The following is an 18,688-nucleotide window of genomic DNA, read 5'->3' as shown; positions in this document are numbered from 1 at the left end:
TATTCCTTGTCATTAGGCATCATAACTGGAGCTAACGCGAGTTGTGATACAGTAACATCTGGAAAGCTGCAGTTTGTTCTCTTTCATCAGGATAAGAGACTTTGAATTTAAAGACAAGGCTTGTGGATATGATGTCTGACATTGAAATGTCCTTTAACCTTTGCCCAACCTCAGAGCCACAAGTGCTACTGGGTTGCAATTTCCATTATCGCCAACTCTCATCATGAGAATGACAACTCCTGTGCTGGGAGTTGTCATTCAACAATATTTGGGGACCCAAATTGGGTAAAAACTAAAGAGCACCAATCACTATGTAAAAGAATTAGTTGAAACTCTGTATCCACAGATTCTCCATCAATTGAATCAACAGCCTTTTGAAGACAACTATAAGGCTGCTGTGACCCTTGATGAAAATGAGTTTGACACCCTGAATCTAAGCCTATAGCAGCAATCTGATCTCAGGCTGGCTTACTTACCTATGATGATTGAATCAGCATGCCTCTGTAATAATCACTTAACTCAACTTGGAAAAAAATATTTTATTATAATTCCTAAATCCCACAGCTAAGATTGCCCATGCAGAATTATGAGAGTCGTATTTTAAAAAATCAACTTTTCCAAGTTCTGATTTGACTGAAGCTGTACTCTTTGAAAACATCAAGAAATGGCCCATCTTAATATATTTCCTCTTAAAACAGGCCTATTGTGATCTTAAATATTAATTTCAATCTTGCATTTTGAAATGTAAACATGACAGATTGGTTTTGATAACACCACTGAGAAAAAAAGTTGAGGAAAATTAAGTTCAGTATTTTTATTATGTCATTTGTGCCATCTCATTTCACTGAATAGTGCTACTTATAGGCAACCAAGACAAAGCGAAGTATTTCACTTTTACATCAGCACTGGCTTCTACTTTTTGGGCAGAAGGCAAAGAATGCATACAGAAGTAACTGCAGAGCACAGATCATTGGGCAAACATATGCTTCTTAAAAGGCATTCACATGCAGGTCAACTTGTTTACTCCAATGTGTTTGCATAGTACAGAAGAAGAAGCACAGCCTTGACTGGATAGATGGATATATGTTGATTTGACAATTTGTTGAGTCAAGTGATATACTAAAAATAAATAAAATAAAATATTGATATGTCAGCACTACAAGGAATTATGCATTAATTCCTTGTCGATAGTGGCTGCATTTGGAAATCACAGACATTTTGTTTTATAATAAATTTATTCAATTACTGTTGAACTCTTCCTAGCAATTTTTCCATTTGAATTCTGTTTGCTATGATGTTGAAAGCCAGATTCCATGAGTTGTTCCTTTCCTAAGAAGGCAGAGACATAAACCAAGATTTGTTCTTAGTTAATGACTTTGACTTTTTTGAGAGAGGAAAACAAATCACAAGGGGAGCTTCCTCATTTGCCCACTCCTATTGGTAGAGCAGTTAAGCAGACAAGATCAAGCAGAATACACAACATACTTTTTTGTTCACTCTAGGTTTATCATGACATGATCTAGTGCTATTAATACTGGACAGGTGAAGACAGGAAACGTGCAAAGGTCATAATAACCACTGGGGCAGTAAGTATACAAAAGATGAAAAAGTTTTAAAGACTTAATTTCAAAGGAGTGCTCTACAATACATTTTTGAAGCCAAAATGCATGTTATTAGAATGTGAAGGCAAACAAGCAATCAAGGCTCGAGCAATGTTGTCCCAATTTAATTAATTGCTTTGCATGGCGAAAGTACATAACACATTAAAATGTATAAAGAAAAGAATTGGTCATCTCTGCACATGATTGATCAAAGGCGTGAACTGTATGAAACCGTGGCATTTCCTTAGGGGGAAAAAAGCATTCAAAAATTAATTCATCAAGGCTCAAGATATTTCACATAAACCTCAGAGAATGCAAGAGGCAAGGCCCAAGTGCACCACATGTTTGTCATTCCAATTATTTTACAGAAAAGCTTTCATCCCACATCAATTTTCAAAGCACTCCTGAAGGTTCCATAGCAAGGCTTTTAAAGAAAGGTTGAAGGATTGCATAGATTCAAAGACTCAGTGGGCCTCTAATTCCTTTTTGATCTCTATAACGTATGGATGATCTTTCCCATGTGCTATCTCCATGATAGCGATTGCCTGCAAAAAAGGGGAAAAATACAATTGATTCACATAGCCTGGGTTTATAAAATACTCTCGTCGGGGATTCCAAAGAGTCAGAAACCTCTGGCTGGTTTTTGTCCCCTTAAATGTACCCAATTGAAAACAGCCCATTTGATTGTAAGTATGAAACCATATTATATACACAGCACCTTTGATCCTAAGAGATCTCCAAGCTCTTTTGAAAAGCACAGACAAGCAAAAAGTTAAACGACATTGTTCTCTGCCTTTCTATTCCGATCTTAATAGAAAATGACTTTCCCACAGGGCTGCTCTAAGCCAGGTTTAGGCCTGTCTGTACTCAAAAAAGTTATATGGCAGACTGAAGTCTGGGTGGCCGACAGGAGTGGATGATGTTTCACCCATTGCTTGAAGAACCATAACCCCCTACCTGGCATGGCCACCAAACAACCTGGAGAGGCCCCTGTAACCAATTTTTGACTGAAATTCTGACACAATGGTTAAGGCTTCAGATACTACACACAGAAACAATCCTAATTAGAATAGAATCACAGAATCAATGGGATTTACCTCTGTGTTGACTCATCACTCAACCACTGAGTCAATGGGTCTACTCTATTCTACTGCAAGCAAAGAAAATATGTTTGGCACAGAACCAACTGAACTGAAACAAACCAAATTTGTCTTTTTTGACTCTCACGCAAAGACAAAAATCTAACAGTGGTTAAAAGTTTTTTAAAAGGTGAAATGATCTGCATTTTATTTTGCTGCTCTGGGTCATGTTTCGGGAGAAAAGCAGAATATAAATAAATATTATTTATTTATCTATTTATTTTATTTCCATTCCCAATTCATCTGCTGCATCCCCATCTCAACATGTAGGATTTTCCAGCTACAGAGGAGAAAATATTTTGACTACCATATGCACTAACATTCAAGTTAGCTACTGAAATGCAATCTGCTCTGAGCCATATGCCAGCTTCCACCAGAGCCAAGAACATTCAGTTTCTGAGCAGCTTTGTACACAAAATCAGAGAAAGAGTGACTTCTCAGGGAAGGCTCCTTTTGGGGAAACCATGTGTATGAATCAAACTGATCAGCTCATAGCAGTCACCTTAACTAAAAGAAGATTCAAAACCACCGAAGTCATAACAACCCCTATAGATCTAGGATTTCCAAATCTATCATTTTAGTAGAGAAACACATATTTAATTTAATATTTTAATACAAGATAAGGATGGCCTGGAAAATGTCATATTACATTGTTGCAGCCATAATTCTGAATATATGATATACCTAGACACAGATATACTTCAAAGAAAAGCATTTCTGTGTATGACTTAAGAAACTTAATTTGAAGTACAATTTTTCTAAATATATATACCTTCTTCAAAGCCTTAACACCAGCAGTTCTGTTTTCCAGGCCCATGTATAGTCTCCCCAGTTTCAGCCACATGGAGGCCACGTTGAGGGAATATAAAGGATAATGTTTGCTACAAAAAAGTCAGGAAAAAAGGAAAGGGAAAAGAAACACATATTAGATTTCACCAGAGCTTGAAAACCCAGTTAAACAAAGTTCTACAGCAGCTCAGCTCAAGATCATAAGCCACAGCCTGACATGACCCTGATATCACACTGGGCAAAAACTCTGCTCATTTTTCCCTTTCTTTTAAATTATTGTCATGTTTAATTCCTGGAGTTCTCATGAAAGAGCCTTTGGTCAACGGATGATCTTTCAACATGTCATGGCCTCTCTGCAAAGCATTGTACACATTTGGATGAATGCTCAGTGAAAGGGTGGTAACCCAAAAGCAGTCCTACAAGGTAAAGCATCAACCCACTAAACTATCACGGTTGTGCAAACCAGCCCAAACCAGCTTAGAAGGACAGGCTCTAAGCCAGTAAAAACTCAGAAAATCACTGGGGTGATAAATCTGATTCAGGCCCCAGGGGAAGAGTGTGCCGTTGTGTTTTCCCAATCACCACGCCCTGCCAGCTGATCTATGACCTCATACTGGCATCCAATTCAAAGAGAGAGACTTGTTCACACTCCCCAGCTGGAGAAAAAATCATGCCTGAAGATAATAATTTGCTGAAGAGCCTTCCGACACACAAGAGTGGCAAACACAAGGCAACTACAACATCCCCAGGCTTAAAATGCTGACAGTGGCACATCTTTGCAAATGGTGCTTCCCAAACAAATGGTTCTGGGTAATCCTTCCTAACCAAAAAATCTTCACACTTCCCTTTCATATCTGGCCCATGGTGGGGTGCAGTTGTGTGTACACCTGCCTATGTTTAAATTCAGCATAAACTGAGAAATCCAGAAAAGAAAAATCCCTACCAACCCACCCGACTCCCAAAACCCAAGAAGTTAATTAGCAAAATTGATTCGTAATAACTCAACTACAATACTTAATTAGCAAAGCTCTGGGTGACAAGCTTTATGCCCAAGATTGACAAGCAAAAATTGAGTTTAAATAACATGGTTCTTGTTTCTGTAATGAAGAACTTCTCAACATTCTTGTTGATATTTCCCTAAAAATTATTGTGCCTGATTCTCTGCTGGCACTGATCTCTTGCAGGTTGCATCAGATCAATTGTTGGGTTTATTAAATTTTTTGAAAAAATAAAATTGCTGAAAAACTGCCACACTGCTTTCTTCCTACACATAATTCACTGGTTTTATCAGGATTTCTTAGTTTTCTTTCCATTTGCTCCCAGACTGGAAATACTTCCTAATTTAAAAAGTTGGTCAACTAGTAGCGTGGCCAGAAGCAAAAAAGAAAAGGCAGGATTACTGATTCTTTATAGTTGAAGCCTCCCTATCAATTAGCCACCTTTTAAACACACACACAAATTTACATTTTTGATTCACCAGGCAACTCTCTTTTTTTAAAAAAAGTATTAATTACATTTACTGTAAAAGATTATGTAGCAGGTACTCCCATTTCTGTCATACACAAAGTAAAGCTTTGTCTCAAGGAGAAGTGGGGATACATTTTAACCATTTTCAGCTGATTTTCAGCTTTTTGTGGGGAAGAGAGGTTAGGGGATTCTCGAGTGTGGGTAACCCAATCCACCATTCAAATAAGCACAATTCTTAATTTAGATGGGCTATGATAAGCTACAAAAAAGGTCTAAAATGACACTTTCCATAATACCTACAGACCATGGTAATTTTAAAAGAATCATTTTCCTTTAGGTAGAAGGTAAAGGTAAAGGTTTCCCCTGACATTAAGTCTAGTTGTGTTCAACTCTGGCGGGTGGTGCTCATCTCTACTTCTAAGCTGAAGAGCCAACATTGTCCATAGACACCTCCAAGGTCATGTGGCCAGCATGTCTGCATGGAGTGCTGTTACCTTCCCGTAGAAGCGGTAACTACTGATCTACTCACATTTGCATGCTTTCAAACTGCTAGTTTGGCAGAAGCTTGGCCTAACAGTGAGAGCTCACCCCGCTACCCGGATTCAAACTGCCAACCTTTTGGTCAGCAAGTTCAGCAGCTAATCAGTTTAACCCACTGCACCAACGCCTTTAATCTAGTTATATTCACATGTAGATTTAAATAGATTAAACCTCCTAGAAATCTACCTGCTAAAATGTTGCTCTATAACACATAATAGCTTTGCTTCCTAAATAAATAAAAAGGGTTATCCCAAGATCTTGTGATCAGGGACAGATAGACATGTGCTTTTATACATCCTTATTTGGCTTCAATTGCTGGGAGAGTGTTCGATTGAAGACATAAATCTATTCACTGGACTGGAAACCAAGGGTGTGTTTTGCTGGGCGTGTTTCTTCGCAGGTACTTCTAAAATGCCACAGAAAAGGAGAATAAAGTTTAGGACATTACCTGTATGGCTTGATAATCTTCTGTCCATAACGTAGAGCACCCTCCCAATCCTGCATGTACAGACAGACTCCCATGGCCTGATACATCATGTGCAACATGTAAACATTACTGTCTGCAAACACGGAGCCCATCTTCTCCAGGCTAAGCTCACAAATCTCTAGCAATTCGCTTGGGGGTAAAGCTAAGAGTCAAGGAACACAGAGAGTGAAAAACATCCAGTTATAACCTCAGGCTCTTTATACAGCTGAGTATTTTGCGGTTTCCTAACTGAAACCACAAAGGTACACAGAGCGCACAAAAAACACAGAACTCTTCTCTTTGGTTTGTTTCCATTATCTACCATTCAGAGATCTATGACCTTTAAAGATGCAACTGCTCTCCTATATGATTGTATTATTTGGTACTTTCTTTGGGACCACTTAATGTAGAAGCTCAACAGTTTACAAAAGACATTTTTTAAGAAAAACTACGTATCAAACATGTAGAAGCTGTTCACAAGATAGATCTTTAAAAGCCAACAATACAGCACACACTAGATAAAGAAATAAACCAGAAAATTAAAAATATGTACAGAGAAAAAGTAACTAGCAATTGCAGAATCTTAAACATATCTTAACATCTTTTTAAATGCTTGGAATTTTTAAATAAAAAAAACCCACAACAGAGACGTTTGGCAAGCAACTCTAGGAGAACATGTCCCAATTGGAGTGCCATGGAGTAAAAGCTTTTTTGTTGATACCCACTTGCCAGGTCTCACTGAGTAAGAAAAGAGGCTACATTCATTTTTTTCCTGATGAAACATGCTTGTTCTGTTTATAGGCACAAGTTAGAAACTCAACAGCTGCTAAACTATTGCTTTGCATTTGACCACCACGAGGATTTAGCCTGCACGATACCACTAGAATGTATCTTGTGCTTCTTGCTGTTTCAAATCATCATGGATGTGATTGTCTAGAGCAGAGCTTTCCAAACATTTCATGTCGGTGGCCCACTTTTCAGATGTGCATAATTTCACAACACAGTAACTTGGTTTAACTTCCCAAGGTACGGGCGCAGCTGGCACACAAGTTTTAATTGTGTGAATGCTCTCCTGGTTGCAGCCGACACCTGGGGTTCCAGGCTCAGTGATGAATCCAGGATCACACCCAAGCTCCGAACCTGTGGCTTCAGGGGGAATATAACCCCATCCAGCATAGATTGTAACCCTATGCCCTGTTCGGCCTTACAACTTACCAGGAGGACCTCTGTCTCGTCTGGGTTCAATTTCAATTTGTTCGCCCTCATCCAGACTGTCACAGTGGCCAAGCACCGGTTCAGGACCTGGACAGCCTCCTTAGTAAAAGGTGGAAAGGAGTAAGAGTTGGACGTCATCTGTGTACAGGTGACACTCTACCCCGAAACTCTGGATGATCTCCCCCAACAGCTTCATGAATATGTTGAACAACATGGGAGACTGTATTGAACCCTGCGAGACTCCACAAGACAATGGAGTCAACCAGGAGTCTCCCAACTACACCTTCTGGGAATGACCCTCTAGGAAGGACTGGAGCTACTGCAGAACAGTGCCCCCAAGGCCCATTCCCATGAGGCATCCCAGAAGGATACCGTGGTCGATGGTATCGAAGGCTGCTGAAGGGTCCAGCAGAACCAACAGGGACACATTCCCCCTGTCTAGCTCTCAGCGAAGATCATCTACTAAGGCAACCAAGGCTGTCTCGGTACCATGTCCCGGCCTAAAACCAGACTGTGTCGGGTCCAGATATTCCGTGTCTTCCAAGAATACCTAGAGTTGAGAGGTTACCACACATTCCAGGACTTTGCCCAATAAAGGGGAGATTGAAAACAGGCCAATAGTTGTCCAATTGAGTGGGGTCCAGTGATGGTTTTTCAACAGCGGTTTTATTACAGCTTGTTTTAAGCTGGTTGGAAATTTGCCTTCCCGGAGAGAGGCATTCACCACCACTTTTACCCACTTGGCCGATCCCTCTCTGGCGTCCTTCAAAAGCCAGGATGGGCAGGGGTCTAGGATGCATGTGGTCCCCCTCATCCCTCCAAGTATCTTGTCCACATCCTTGGTTTTCATCAATTGAAATGAATCCATCAAAATTGGACAAGCAGGTGCTCTAGCTACATCCACAGAGACTGCCGTTAACATGGTGTCCAGGCCAGAATGGATCAAAGCGACTTTGTCTGCAAAAAACCGAGCAAATGCTTCATAGCAGGGTGCTGAGCTGTCAGGGCTCCCATCCTGAGAGGTGGGATTTAATAGGCCTCTGACAACTCAAAACAGCTCTGCCGGGCGGTTCCTCGTGGACGCAATATTGGCTGCCAGAAAAGATTTCTGAGCAGCTTTTATTGCTACATCATATGCCCTTAAAATAAATAATTCCACTTCATTTGATATGGTTCCATCCTTTGCAATCTAGGGTTTCCTGGTTGTGGGTAACATATTTGGAATTCTTGGCTAGAGTAGCACCTCACCAATCTACAAACCCAAAGATTCCAAAGGATGTTGCCATGGCAGTTAAAGTGGAATCTAAATGTTGTAAATGAATAACATGAACGAGTCCTAGATTTTATGAAATGGAAAAAGAACCTGCCAATGCTGCATTAGAAATCATTTCCTCAGCTTGTGATAAGGAGTTACTGTTTAAGAAATGGACTATATTAAAGGACATAGGAACAAAAATATTTTTGGCTGGTATCCTAGATCAGCTACTTAGTTCAACTAAGCGGCATCTTCTGGTCCATATTCTCCTGTCCCAAATCCTGTTTTACTACTGGGCAGCAATTGCTATGAACAATGCAGGTCTGTTCTGTCAGTTGGAGAGGAGCAGATGGGCATTTTCACTCCCTCCCTCTAGAGATCTGTGGAGTAACAATCAGTAAAAAGATCACTTTCCTAATTCCTTCTTGCACTGTGGATTGCTGGATGGAGAAGGGTGAAAAAGTCAGCATGCCATGCCCAGACTAATAAAGGGGGCGGGGAGCCTCCATCATTCACAATGGCTGGTGGTAATAATGTCACAATCATGAATAAGTAGGAATACAAAAGTTACAGATGCATAGCTGCAGGCGACACATCTGTAACTGTAATCATGAATTCCGGTCATTATTTTAAAAGTCTCAAATAAGGTTAAATTAAATAGAGATTATTTCAGTATTAAAGAGCTTTGTGGCTTGAGGTACTCTTCTGAATTATCCGTTCCCTCAAAATCCATATTTTCTTCTATCCCTGGAGTGTATGTACCACTAAAGTTTTAAGTTTCTGCATATTAAATTTGGGAACTGAACAAAATTAACTGGGGAAAAAAATCCTTATTGGGAAGCACTAGCCTCGTTTTGTTATCCCCTCTCCTTCATAGCTATACCTCTGCTCCCAACATCCTTCTCTCTCCCACCGCCAATACAATCACAAACAACACCAGACTATATTGTAAATTAAAGTTCACATACTTCCTGAAAAAGAAACACCAGTCTTTAAAAAAGCAGAATAAAAAAAGAAGAGTTGAAAACAGTCATCTTCATGCTTATGGATTTTTGGACATGCCTCAACAGAACCAGACTGCTAAATTGAATCTAACTGAATTGAACTTAAAGTTCAGCTTTACAGAGATTTAGATAAGACAGAACACCAAAGGATATATTTGTAGTGTTTGGCCCTCCTGAACTCCTCGATCACATTTCTGGCATATTTGATCATATCTCGAACAGCTTCTGCTGGTGGAGGCTCATTCAACTTGCGGATTTCCAGTTTATCTTTGTCCTGAGGGAAGGGTTACAAGGCAGTTACAAGCTCTCTTCCAAATGAAACACAAAAAGCAACTCTACTAGGACCTTGAGAACAGCTTCTTTAAAAAACGGAGAGCTTGATTTTATGGCATTTTCACACACAGCAATCATCCTCAACCTGGTGCCCTACACAGATATGGTACAACTCCTCCCATCCCAGTCAGCTTGACCCAGTTTTGAATGAGGAAGACATAGAGAAATGCTTAAGGAATAACATTTCAAAATGAAATGAACATTTAATTCAGTTTGTCTTTTAGGCTTTGACAGAAAGAAAGGTAAGTGGATATTGGAGGGTTACTGAGAATTTGAGATACTAGTGTTCCGATCTCAGCATTGGCTTCTAATGGTATTCCCCAGAGCTTTCAGGCTGCCAGAATTGACTTGTAGATTTCCAAACAACTTGTCATATATGTCATATCCAAATCTTGACTTGTCCTATGTCTTTTTCTAGGTCATGGGTTGGAACCCCAGGGAAAACTCAGTTCTTTGGAGTTTGCCAAACCGTCATGCCTCCCTTCCCAATATACCATCATTTGTTATTCTCACAGCTTTCTCCCAATTGTTTTCTTCATTCTAAAATGTTCAAATGCATCTCCTTATCATTGAAAAGAACTATAAATTAAAAATTATTGTATCCTTCTTCCTACCCTTTTTTCAATAGCCCCTTCAGCATGGGAATGAAGCCACCAAACACTTTGCTAAAATTGAATGTGACCCATGGATTGATAGAGGTAGTCCACCCATGCTTTTTCAGTCATCCAATCCATCAATCTAAACTGAACTGGGCATGGAAGGAGAGGTTCTAATATAAAAAGGTGCCTTTCCTTTAGAAAAAAAGTAACTAGTAAAGCTATAGTAGGAAGGGATCCAAAGAAAATGAGGTGACACTCAGCCAAAGTTCAAAACTCATCTCAGAGATCACCTGAATGGTTGATCTTGATTAAATCAGTCTGTGATACCAAAGAAATTGGAAATAAAATGTATGTTATATCACAGGTTTTATTTAATCCCTACATAAATATTAGATGCAAATACATTATCAGTAGAAGGGTGACAAAAATATGAAGAGTACTATATTATTGCAGTCAAATTATAGTGTATCTAAATAAGAAAACAAGTTACTAAGTATATTTACCTTAACTTTAGTAATGCACTCTCTGCAATCACAGGTAAAAAAATAGGAATCTCTTAAACGGTCATTTCTGTCTTCTGTGGGATACAGCAGGTCAATGTAACTGGTGAAAATCTAGAGGAGGAAAAGTAATAATTGTATAAGAATGTACAAATCTTAATACACTGCTTGTGTATCTGCACAAATTCTGCTTTCTGTATATGAATTACATAAGCAATGGCTATTTTCTTATGTAAAGAACCATGATTTGAGTAGGCAGTCTATTTGCTCCTTGCTTCTGAAAATAAGTACACAGATCAATAAAAGGAAATGTTAGCATGATATCTAATTCAGGGGTTAGTTTATTGCAGCCAATCAAGCCAAGATTCATAAGCCATCATTTTATGAGGCTTATTAATAGCTTCCAAAGATCTCAGAGGAGGCACAGAATGACCTGTATGTATGAATTACAGTGATCATGAAGAAGAACTTGAAAGATCTGAAGTAAGAATTCAGGTGATTGGTCACCATTTCAGAATGATTTCCTTTTATTTTTCAACCTTTTCTGTTGTTGAGTCACCAGTGGCATTTGATAATTTGAGTAGTATTGTGTTACCTACATAGAATCATAGAGTTGGAAGAGACTTCATGGGCCATCCAGTCTAACCCCCTGCCTAGAAGCAGGAATATTGCATTCGAAGCACCCCTGACAGATGGCCATCCAGCCTCTGTTTAAAAACTTCCAAAGAAGGAGCCTCCACCACACTCTGGGGCAGAGAGTTCCACTGCTGAACAGCTCTCACAGTCAGGAACGTCTTCCTAATGTTCAGATGGAATCTCCTTTCTTGTAGTTTGAAGCCATTGTTCCGCGTCCTAGTCTCCAGGGAAGCAGAAAACAAGCTTGCTCCCTCATCCCTGTGACTTCTTCTCACATATTTATATATGGCTATCATGTCTCCTCTCAGCCTTCTCTGCTTCAGGCTAAACATGCCCAGCTTTTTAAGCCGCTCTTCATAGGGCTTGTTCTCCAGACACATGAACATTTTAGTCGCCCTCCTCTGGACACATTCCAGTTTGTCAATATCTCTCTTCAGGATCGCCTTCTCCCATATAATCCACCTTGTACAGTTAGGTCCTCTGGGAAACATTTACTTCAACCAGCAAGAACCTGAATGGCAACTATCACCCCGAGGAATGATCTGTTGGAAGAGATTCGATAGCAAAATGAGCTGTCAGAATTCAAGACACAATTGAAGATCTATCTCTTCTGGCAGGTCTATCTAGTCAATTTTAAACGTAAATGTTATTAGTATTGGTGGTTTAATATTTATTCTGTGTTTTTAATATATGTATTTTACTGTCCTTTGTTTTATCTGCACATTTTAACTATGTTGTGCCCTGCTTTGAGCCATGAGAAGGGGGTAATAATAATAATAATAATAATAATAATAATAATAATAATAATACTTTATTTATAACCCACCCTCTCTCCCCAAAGGGATTCAGGGTAGTTTACAGAAATAACAAAAATGGCAAACATTAATTGCCAGAAAACAGGTAAACAACAATCAAGTGACATTTAGCATTTACTACTACTAGTAGTAGTAGTACTTCTACTATTTATTGTGCACGAAGCTCTGTGTGTTTTTGGTCTCCACCACCAAGTAGCCCTAGATGTTGCTAGGTATCTAATTTTCTTTCTCAGTACAATTCATTTTTAGAATTTATCTCGCTAGTTCTTCTCAGAACTCCATCTGCCTGTGTGCAACCATCTGGTCAGACAAAAACACATTTAATTTATTCAAAAAGCATTACTATGTTTGTCACTCCTTATTATTATTATTATTATTATTATTATTATTTCTATTGTTCAAGTATTTATGATCATGGCCTTATTGCAATGATTGCAAATGCCTCTCTTCATGCAGTCTACCTTAACAGCTAGCAGCTGAACATGATGATGGCCTTTGTTTGGTGTCTTCTGTTTCTTGTTTGCATTGAGGGTACTATTTTGCTTTTTTGTCATGGATTTGGGCTTGTACAATAAAACTATTTGTGTGAACACCCAGCAGCCATGCCCAGAGACAGAGGTCCATTCCGCATGCAATTGTGGCACTTCCAATTCTCCTCCTGACAGTGATTTGCAGTGCTACAATCAGAAGCAGGACTTCTCCCACCTGTTCTCACCGCATTGCAGACCAATGGAGGGAGAGAGCTAGAAAGGTGTTCCAATTACCAGCAGAACATATCTGCATCACTTCATGTGGCTTCTGGTTGTTAAGATGGCTTAAGGGAGCCAGACAATGTGTGACTGTACTGTACTGAATATTTATATTCTTTATGCTCTTTGAGTATCATTTTTTCCTTACATAGACTATTTGTGTGCATTTTGACATATTGTGTATATAGCCTTTCTTCTTGCTCACTGCTTCTCAAATTGTGAGCCCCGACCCCAAATAAGATCCCTTTGCTCAATTTTGGGGACAGCGGTAAGTTTTCTGATTGTCACCTAGTGGCTGTTTTAGACATTTACACAAACCCATTGTGCAGTATTTACGGTGGACTCTGCAGAAAATGCTTCAACTGTACTTCATAGAAAGGTATATCAGCCCATTTAGCAAGCCTTGCAAATGCTGATTTGTTATCAGTAAATGTTTGATTTCTAAAGCTATTTTAAATATCTACCATTACAAAAACATTTCTTGAGCCAAAAGGGGTTGTAAGTGGAAAAGTTTGAGAAGCTTTGTTCTAACCTACCTTCTTGAATCAAACATCAACATCTTATTGCAGATAATCTTATACAAAAATTGTACATGATTAACATGTGTTTTCTATAGAAAATACATTTTCTATAGAAAAGAATATTAATATCCAATGCTAACTTCTTAGGTATTTCTGTGTAACTAACTAATGTCTCCTGATATAATTCCTTCTGCCACCCCAATTTAACAACGAGCAGCCAAATTATGCAAAGTTCTGTTCAGCTGCTGACTGGGGTGCAAGGAGGGTGACATTTCCAACTCATTCCTGGCAGTGAACGAGAATACAACAAGGCCCAGTCTCACTCTGGGATGTGAACTGTGATCATCCTTCTTCCACCCTGATTGGCAGCTGCAGACCTCCTTTGCCTGATCTGGCTGATAGCTATTAAGGTGGGCCAGGTGAGCATTTTCATAGTTAGTAGTGAGATTTTGTGCTCCTACTCAATATGGAGCAGTTGTGAATCCATAACGCTACCTTAGAATCATAGAATCAAAGAATTGGAAGAGACCTCATGGGCCATCCAGTCCAACCCCCTGCCAAGAAGCAGGAATATTGCATTCAAATCACCCCTGACAAATGGCCATCCAGCCTCTGCTTAAAAGCTTCCAAAGAAGGAGCCTCCACCACACTCCGGGGCAGAGAGTTCCACTGCTGAACGGCTCTCACAGTCAGGAAGTTCTTCCTAATGTTCAGATGGATTCTCCTCTCTTGTAGTTTGAAGCCATTGTTCCGCGTCCTAGTCTCCAAGGAAGCAGAAAACAAGCTTGCTCCCTCCTCCCTGTGGCTTCCTCTCACATATTTATACATGGCTATCATTTCTCCTCTCAGCCTTCTCTTCTTCAGCCTAAACATGCCCAGTTCCCTAAGCCGCTCCTCATAGGGCTTGTTCTCCAGACCCTTGATCATTTTAGTCACCCTCCTCTGGACACATTCCAGCTTGTCAATATCTCTCTTGAATTGTGGTGCCCAGAATTGGACACAATATTCCAGATGTGGTCTAACCAAAGCAGCAAATCCTTCATTGTGATACTGAATGCCAGCTGATTTTTTTAATTTTTTTTTTTTGCCCAGGGAGAAAAAAACAACATGTTTTGTGAAAAATAATTCCCTTAAACACTTTGCCACGTTCAAATACCTCTCAAGAAATGTATAGAAATGTTTTTTTTTCTTTTGCAGTGAGAAGAAGCCTATGGAAACTATTCATTCTTGCATGTGAGGAGGAAGACTACAAATAGCTACATTCCTGCTGCTATCCACACAACTAGATGTTCATTTCTGAACCAGAACTGAAGGTGTGATCAAGACCTATTTAAAACTCTGTGTATCCTTTTAATTATTTAAAGCACACACAAATATTAATATGCATTTCAGGAATTAATAGAAGCAACAAAGCACACCTTTCATTTTCTAACAAAAGGTATGCTTTGCTTCTTTAATGCCCATCCCACATACAGGCAGTTTTCAAATCGTTTTTGCTCTGCTATCATCATAGAGGACAATGCAATCCATGAAGTCCTGCAGAGTTCCACGGATTTATATGGGATCACCTGGTAAGGCTGAAATCCTATAGCTACTTACCAGTGAGGCAATTAAATGTATATATGACTAGACATGCAGATTATAGTGTAGAGGCCAATTATATCACAGCAATTTAAAGACCTAATGTGTTATTTAACAAAGTGTCTGCATACGCTTGAACAACAACTCAAATCCTATTTCTAGAAAACACAAACACTTTGCAACACCAGCTTCAAAAGGTCCATAGTACCTACATTCTTATCTTTACTCATGAAGTAAAAAACGGATAAACCTCTAAATATCCATGACCACTGTGTAGCAAAAACATCAAATTCTTTCAGAAAGTCACATTTACAATTATAATTGACTACACGCCACCATCTTATCACAGAAAGGAAAAAAGGCATACATAAATCATGTAACACAAGGAGGTTTTTTTCCTCTTACAAACAACAATTTTTCTTCACTTGTGTATGTTTATAAAGATTTTTTTTCACCAATAGATATTACAGCAGACATCTAAAAACCAAGTGAAAGAGACTGGTTAATTTATGCGTGGTGTAGATATAATAAATTTTTTAGCAAGCAACAGTTGCTTGACTTGCTCTTTTAGACAAAGTATCAATTATGTACACCTACATACATAAAGGAACCACAATGCCAGAATACACAAGAACGTTGCTGTAGTCACACACACACACGTACACACATACACACACATACATAAATACATACATACATAAACACACACTAACTCATTCTTCTGCGCTGAATTATAAAATGAGTAACATTTTCTATTCACTTGTAAAGAACGACATTTACAGAACTACATTTTCAAATCTTGCCAACATCTGTTTTAGATGGCAGGTACAGAGACATTCTGAGAAATTTAAGGCTCTGCATGGTGTGGATGAGGTAGAGAAAACCTTGCATTACTTACTTTATTAAGAACCATCTCAAAACCTCAGGAAGAAATTCTTCTTGGGACACATTCTGGCCTACTTACAGAGTAAGAGCGCTGACATGAAACTATGCTGGTTAGTTTCACACTGTGACTCACATGTTACATATAAAACTGTGTTATTACCTAAAACTGCTAGAAACATTTGTGTTGGTTATTTGAAAGAGATTGCTATAGACCAGGGATGAACAAACTTCAGCCCTCCGGGTGTTTTGGACTCCAACTTCCACAATTCCTAACAGCCTACGGGCTGTTAGGAATTGTGGGAGTTGGAGTCCAAAACAGCTGGAGGGCCAAAGTTTGCTCATGCCTGCTATAGTCTGTGCTGGTGATTTATTAATATGATTTCTTTATGGAAGCAAATATACAAGTTTTCTTTTTACTGGATGTTATAAGATGGTATAGGATTTGGAATGGCTTTTAGTCAAATACAATACATGATTGACTGACCTAACATTCACAGTGATATCAAGAGCTAAAACTATCCTACCTACTGGCAGACAATTTTCAAAATATAAGAGTAAAATAATAAGGAGGAAAGAGGATTTAAACTAAAATTTAAATTATTCACCTAAAATAGAATAGTTTATTAAAAAGGTGGAAAATAGACAGTGTTCGTACTAGTGGTATATATCTTCTTCTTTTTTCATTCAGCATGCTCATTTTCTTACTGCGTCCTTCGCCTTCTCTCAATGTGCTCTATGTGTTGGCCATTGCTTGTTTTCATTCTACAGTGAGTGCCTCTCAATTGCTTTTCTCCAAGCAGAAAACATGAGAGCCATGAAGTGGGAAATTTTGACAGCTCGTGGCATTAACCTTGTTGAACCAGAAGGTGGCGGTACAGACCATGCCACGGAAGAGACCGCAGTTCTGCAGTGACTGGATGGCAGAGAACCTTTTCCAAGAGTTCAGTGAGATTTTCTTGATTTGAAATCTTCTATTGACACATTAGTGATTTCTTCGTAATGGTATAGTTATTTTCTTTCTTTCTTTAAAAAAATAAATGCTGGCGGGCATCCTGCAGTCTGCACTTTTGCAATTTAGAGTTATTGATCTGTAACTGTTCTGTATTCAAGAATGTCCGCAAAAGAGCAATACCTTTATTAACCAACCAAAATCCACAAAACAGTTTATGCTAGGGTTCATATTTTGTGCATTTTGGATTTCCAATGAAAGTATAGTAGAGTCTCAGTTATCTGGCCTTCCCTTATCCGACATTCCGTCTTATCTGATGCCCCCCCCCTTTCCTCCAGCATTTCCCCTTCAATTAAAGAAGCGCTCCCCAAATCTCTCTCCATTCCCAATAAGTGAAAAAAGGCAAGACAAGGGGGAAGAGAAGAGGGGGAAAGGGGAAAAGAGGCAGGACCGGAAGTGAAAGCATCCTTCCTCCTTCCCTCTGTGATTTCCACGCTCCTCTTCCACATCTGGAAATGCCTTCCCTTAACCCTTTGAGTCTCTGTTATTAGTATTCTAGGTGTCTAGTGCCATGTTGGACAGGAAACATAAGGAGATGCCATATTATCCGACATTTTTGTTCATCTGACATTCTACCAGCCTGTTTATGTCAAATAAGCGAGACTCTGCTGTATCACTGTTTTGTGGATTGTAGAAGAAAAGGAACAATATTAGAGTCACAGGCCCACATTTTTTCTTAATTAAGATGGTCTAGAGCACTGCTTCTTAAACTATGGGTCCCGATCCCAGATGAGGGCCCCTCAGCTCAATGCTAGGATCACAAAAAATTGGCAACAGTGAAATCTGTTAGCAACAACATGCAATGTTTATAGTGAACTTTGCAGAAAATGCTTCAGATGTTTCCACACAAAAGGAAAATCAGTCTGTTTAGCAAGCCTTGCAAATGCTAATTATTTTCAGTACATGTTTGATTTTTATACCATTATATACTTATTATATACCTGGGGTCAAGTAAAAAATTCTCAGGGGAAAAGGGGTTGCTAATGAGAAAAGGTTAGGAAGCCCTGGTTTTCTCTAGAAGGATATCAACTACATTCTGTATTTTGTGTTTTTCAGTTGGCCTAATATAGATACCAACATTTTGTGGGTTTTGGATTTTGTTGGTTTTTTGTGTGTAGGGTGAACATGGCTACTCTTGAACATGATCTGAATTCATCTCTACTAATACAGCCACAATCAAAAATGCCCCCTGATTCCCACCTTAAGCTCCAAGAAGCTGCTCCAAGTGATGGTGGTCTGTTCTGCTGCCAACTTGGGTTCAAAAGAATGACATTTCCAGCCGTCTCCCACCACTGAGCAATATTGTGCCTGGCAGATATGGTAGTCCTGTTTCAATTCTTCACTGCCTCACAGATCTCTGGAGGGAGAGGGATGGCAACACTATCCTGCTGAGTGCTGTCAGCAGGACAATCTCCTTTTCTTGGAGCAGCTGCTGACATATAAGGCTGGTTTGGGAAACTAATCCAGAAGACGATACTTAATTAACACATTTTAACCATGTTGGCAATGTAAGATCTTGGCAACCAATGACATACTATTGAGGAGAACCTAAAGTTTTGTTTTTTTTAAAGAGCACAGAGCTAT

General features: G+C 39.2%; 1 protein-coding gene across 1 annotated transcript in view; it reads right to left on the bottom strand.

The window, feature by feature from the left end:
• Positions 1-799: 799 nt before the first annotated feature.
• SMYD2 (SET and MYND domain containing 2) overlaps positions 800-18,688 on the bottom strand; it is a 54,513-nt gene continuing 36,624 nt past the window's right edge. The window contains exons 8-12 of the mRNA XM_060754282.2: positions 10,912-11,022; positions 9,630-9,750; positions 5,985-6,159; positions 3,513-3,621; positions 800-2,146 (exon numbers count right to left, since the gene is read on the bottom strand). Of these exons, the coding sequence (XP_060610265.2) occupies positions 2,066-2,146; positions 3,513-3,621; positions 5,985-6,159; positions 9,630-9,750; positions 10,912-11,022 (597 nt within the window). The 3' untranslated portion in view covers positions 800-2,065. The remainder of the gene's footprint in view (positions 2,147-3,512; positions 3,622-5,984; positions 6,160-9,629; positions 9,751-10,911; positions 11,023-18,688) is intronic.

Source organism: Anolis sagrei, chromosome 1 (assembly GCF_037176765.1).
Source record: "Anolis sagrei isolate rAnoSag1 chromosome 1, rAnoSag1.mat, whole genome shotgun sequence".
NCBI classification, from domain to species: domain Eukaryota; kingdom Metazoa; phylum Chordata; class Lepidosauria; order Squamata; family Dactyloidae; genus Anolis; species Anolis sagrei.
This window is presented reverse-complemented; position numbering and strand designations above follow the sequence as displayed.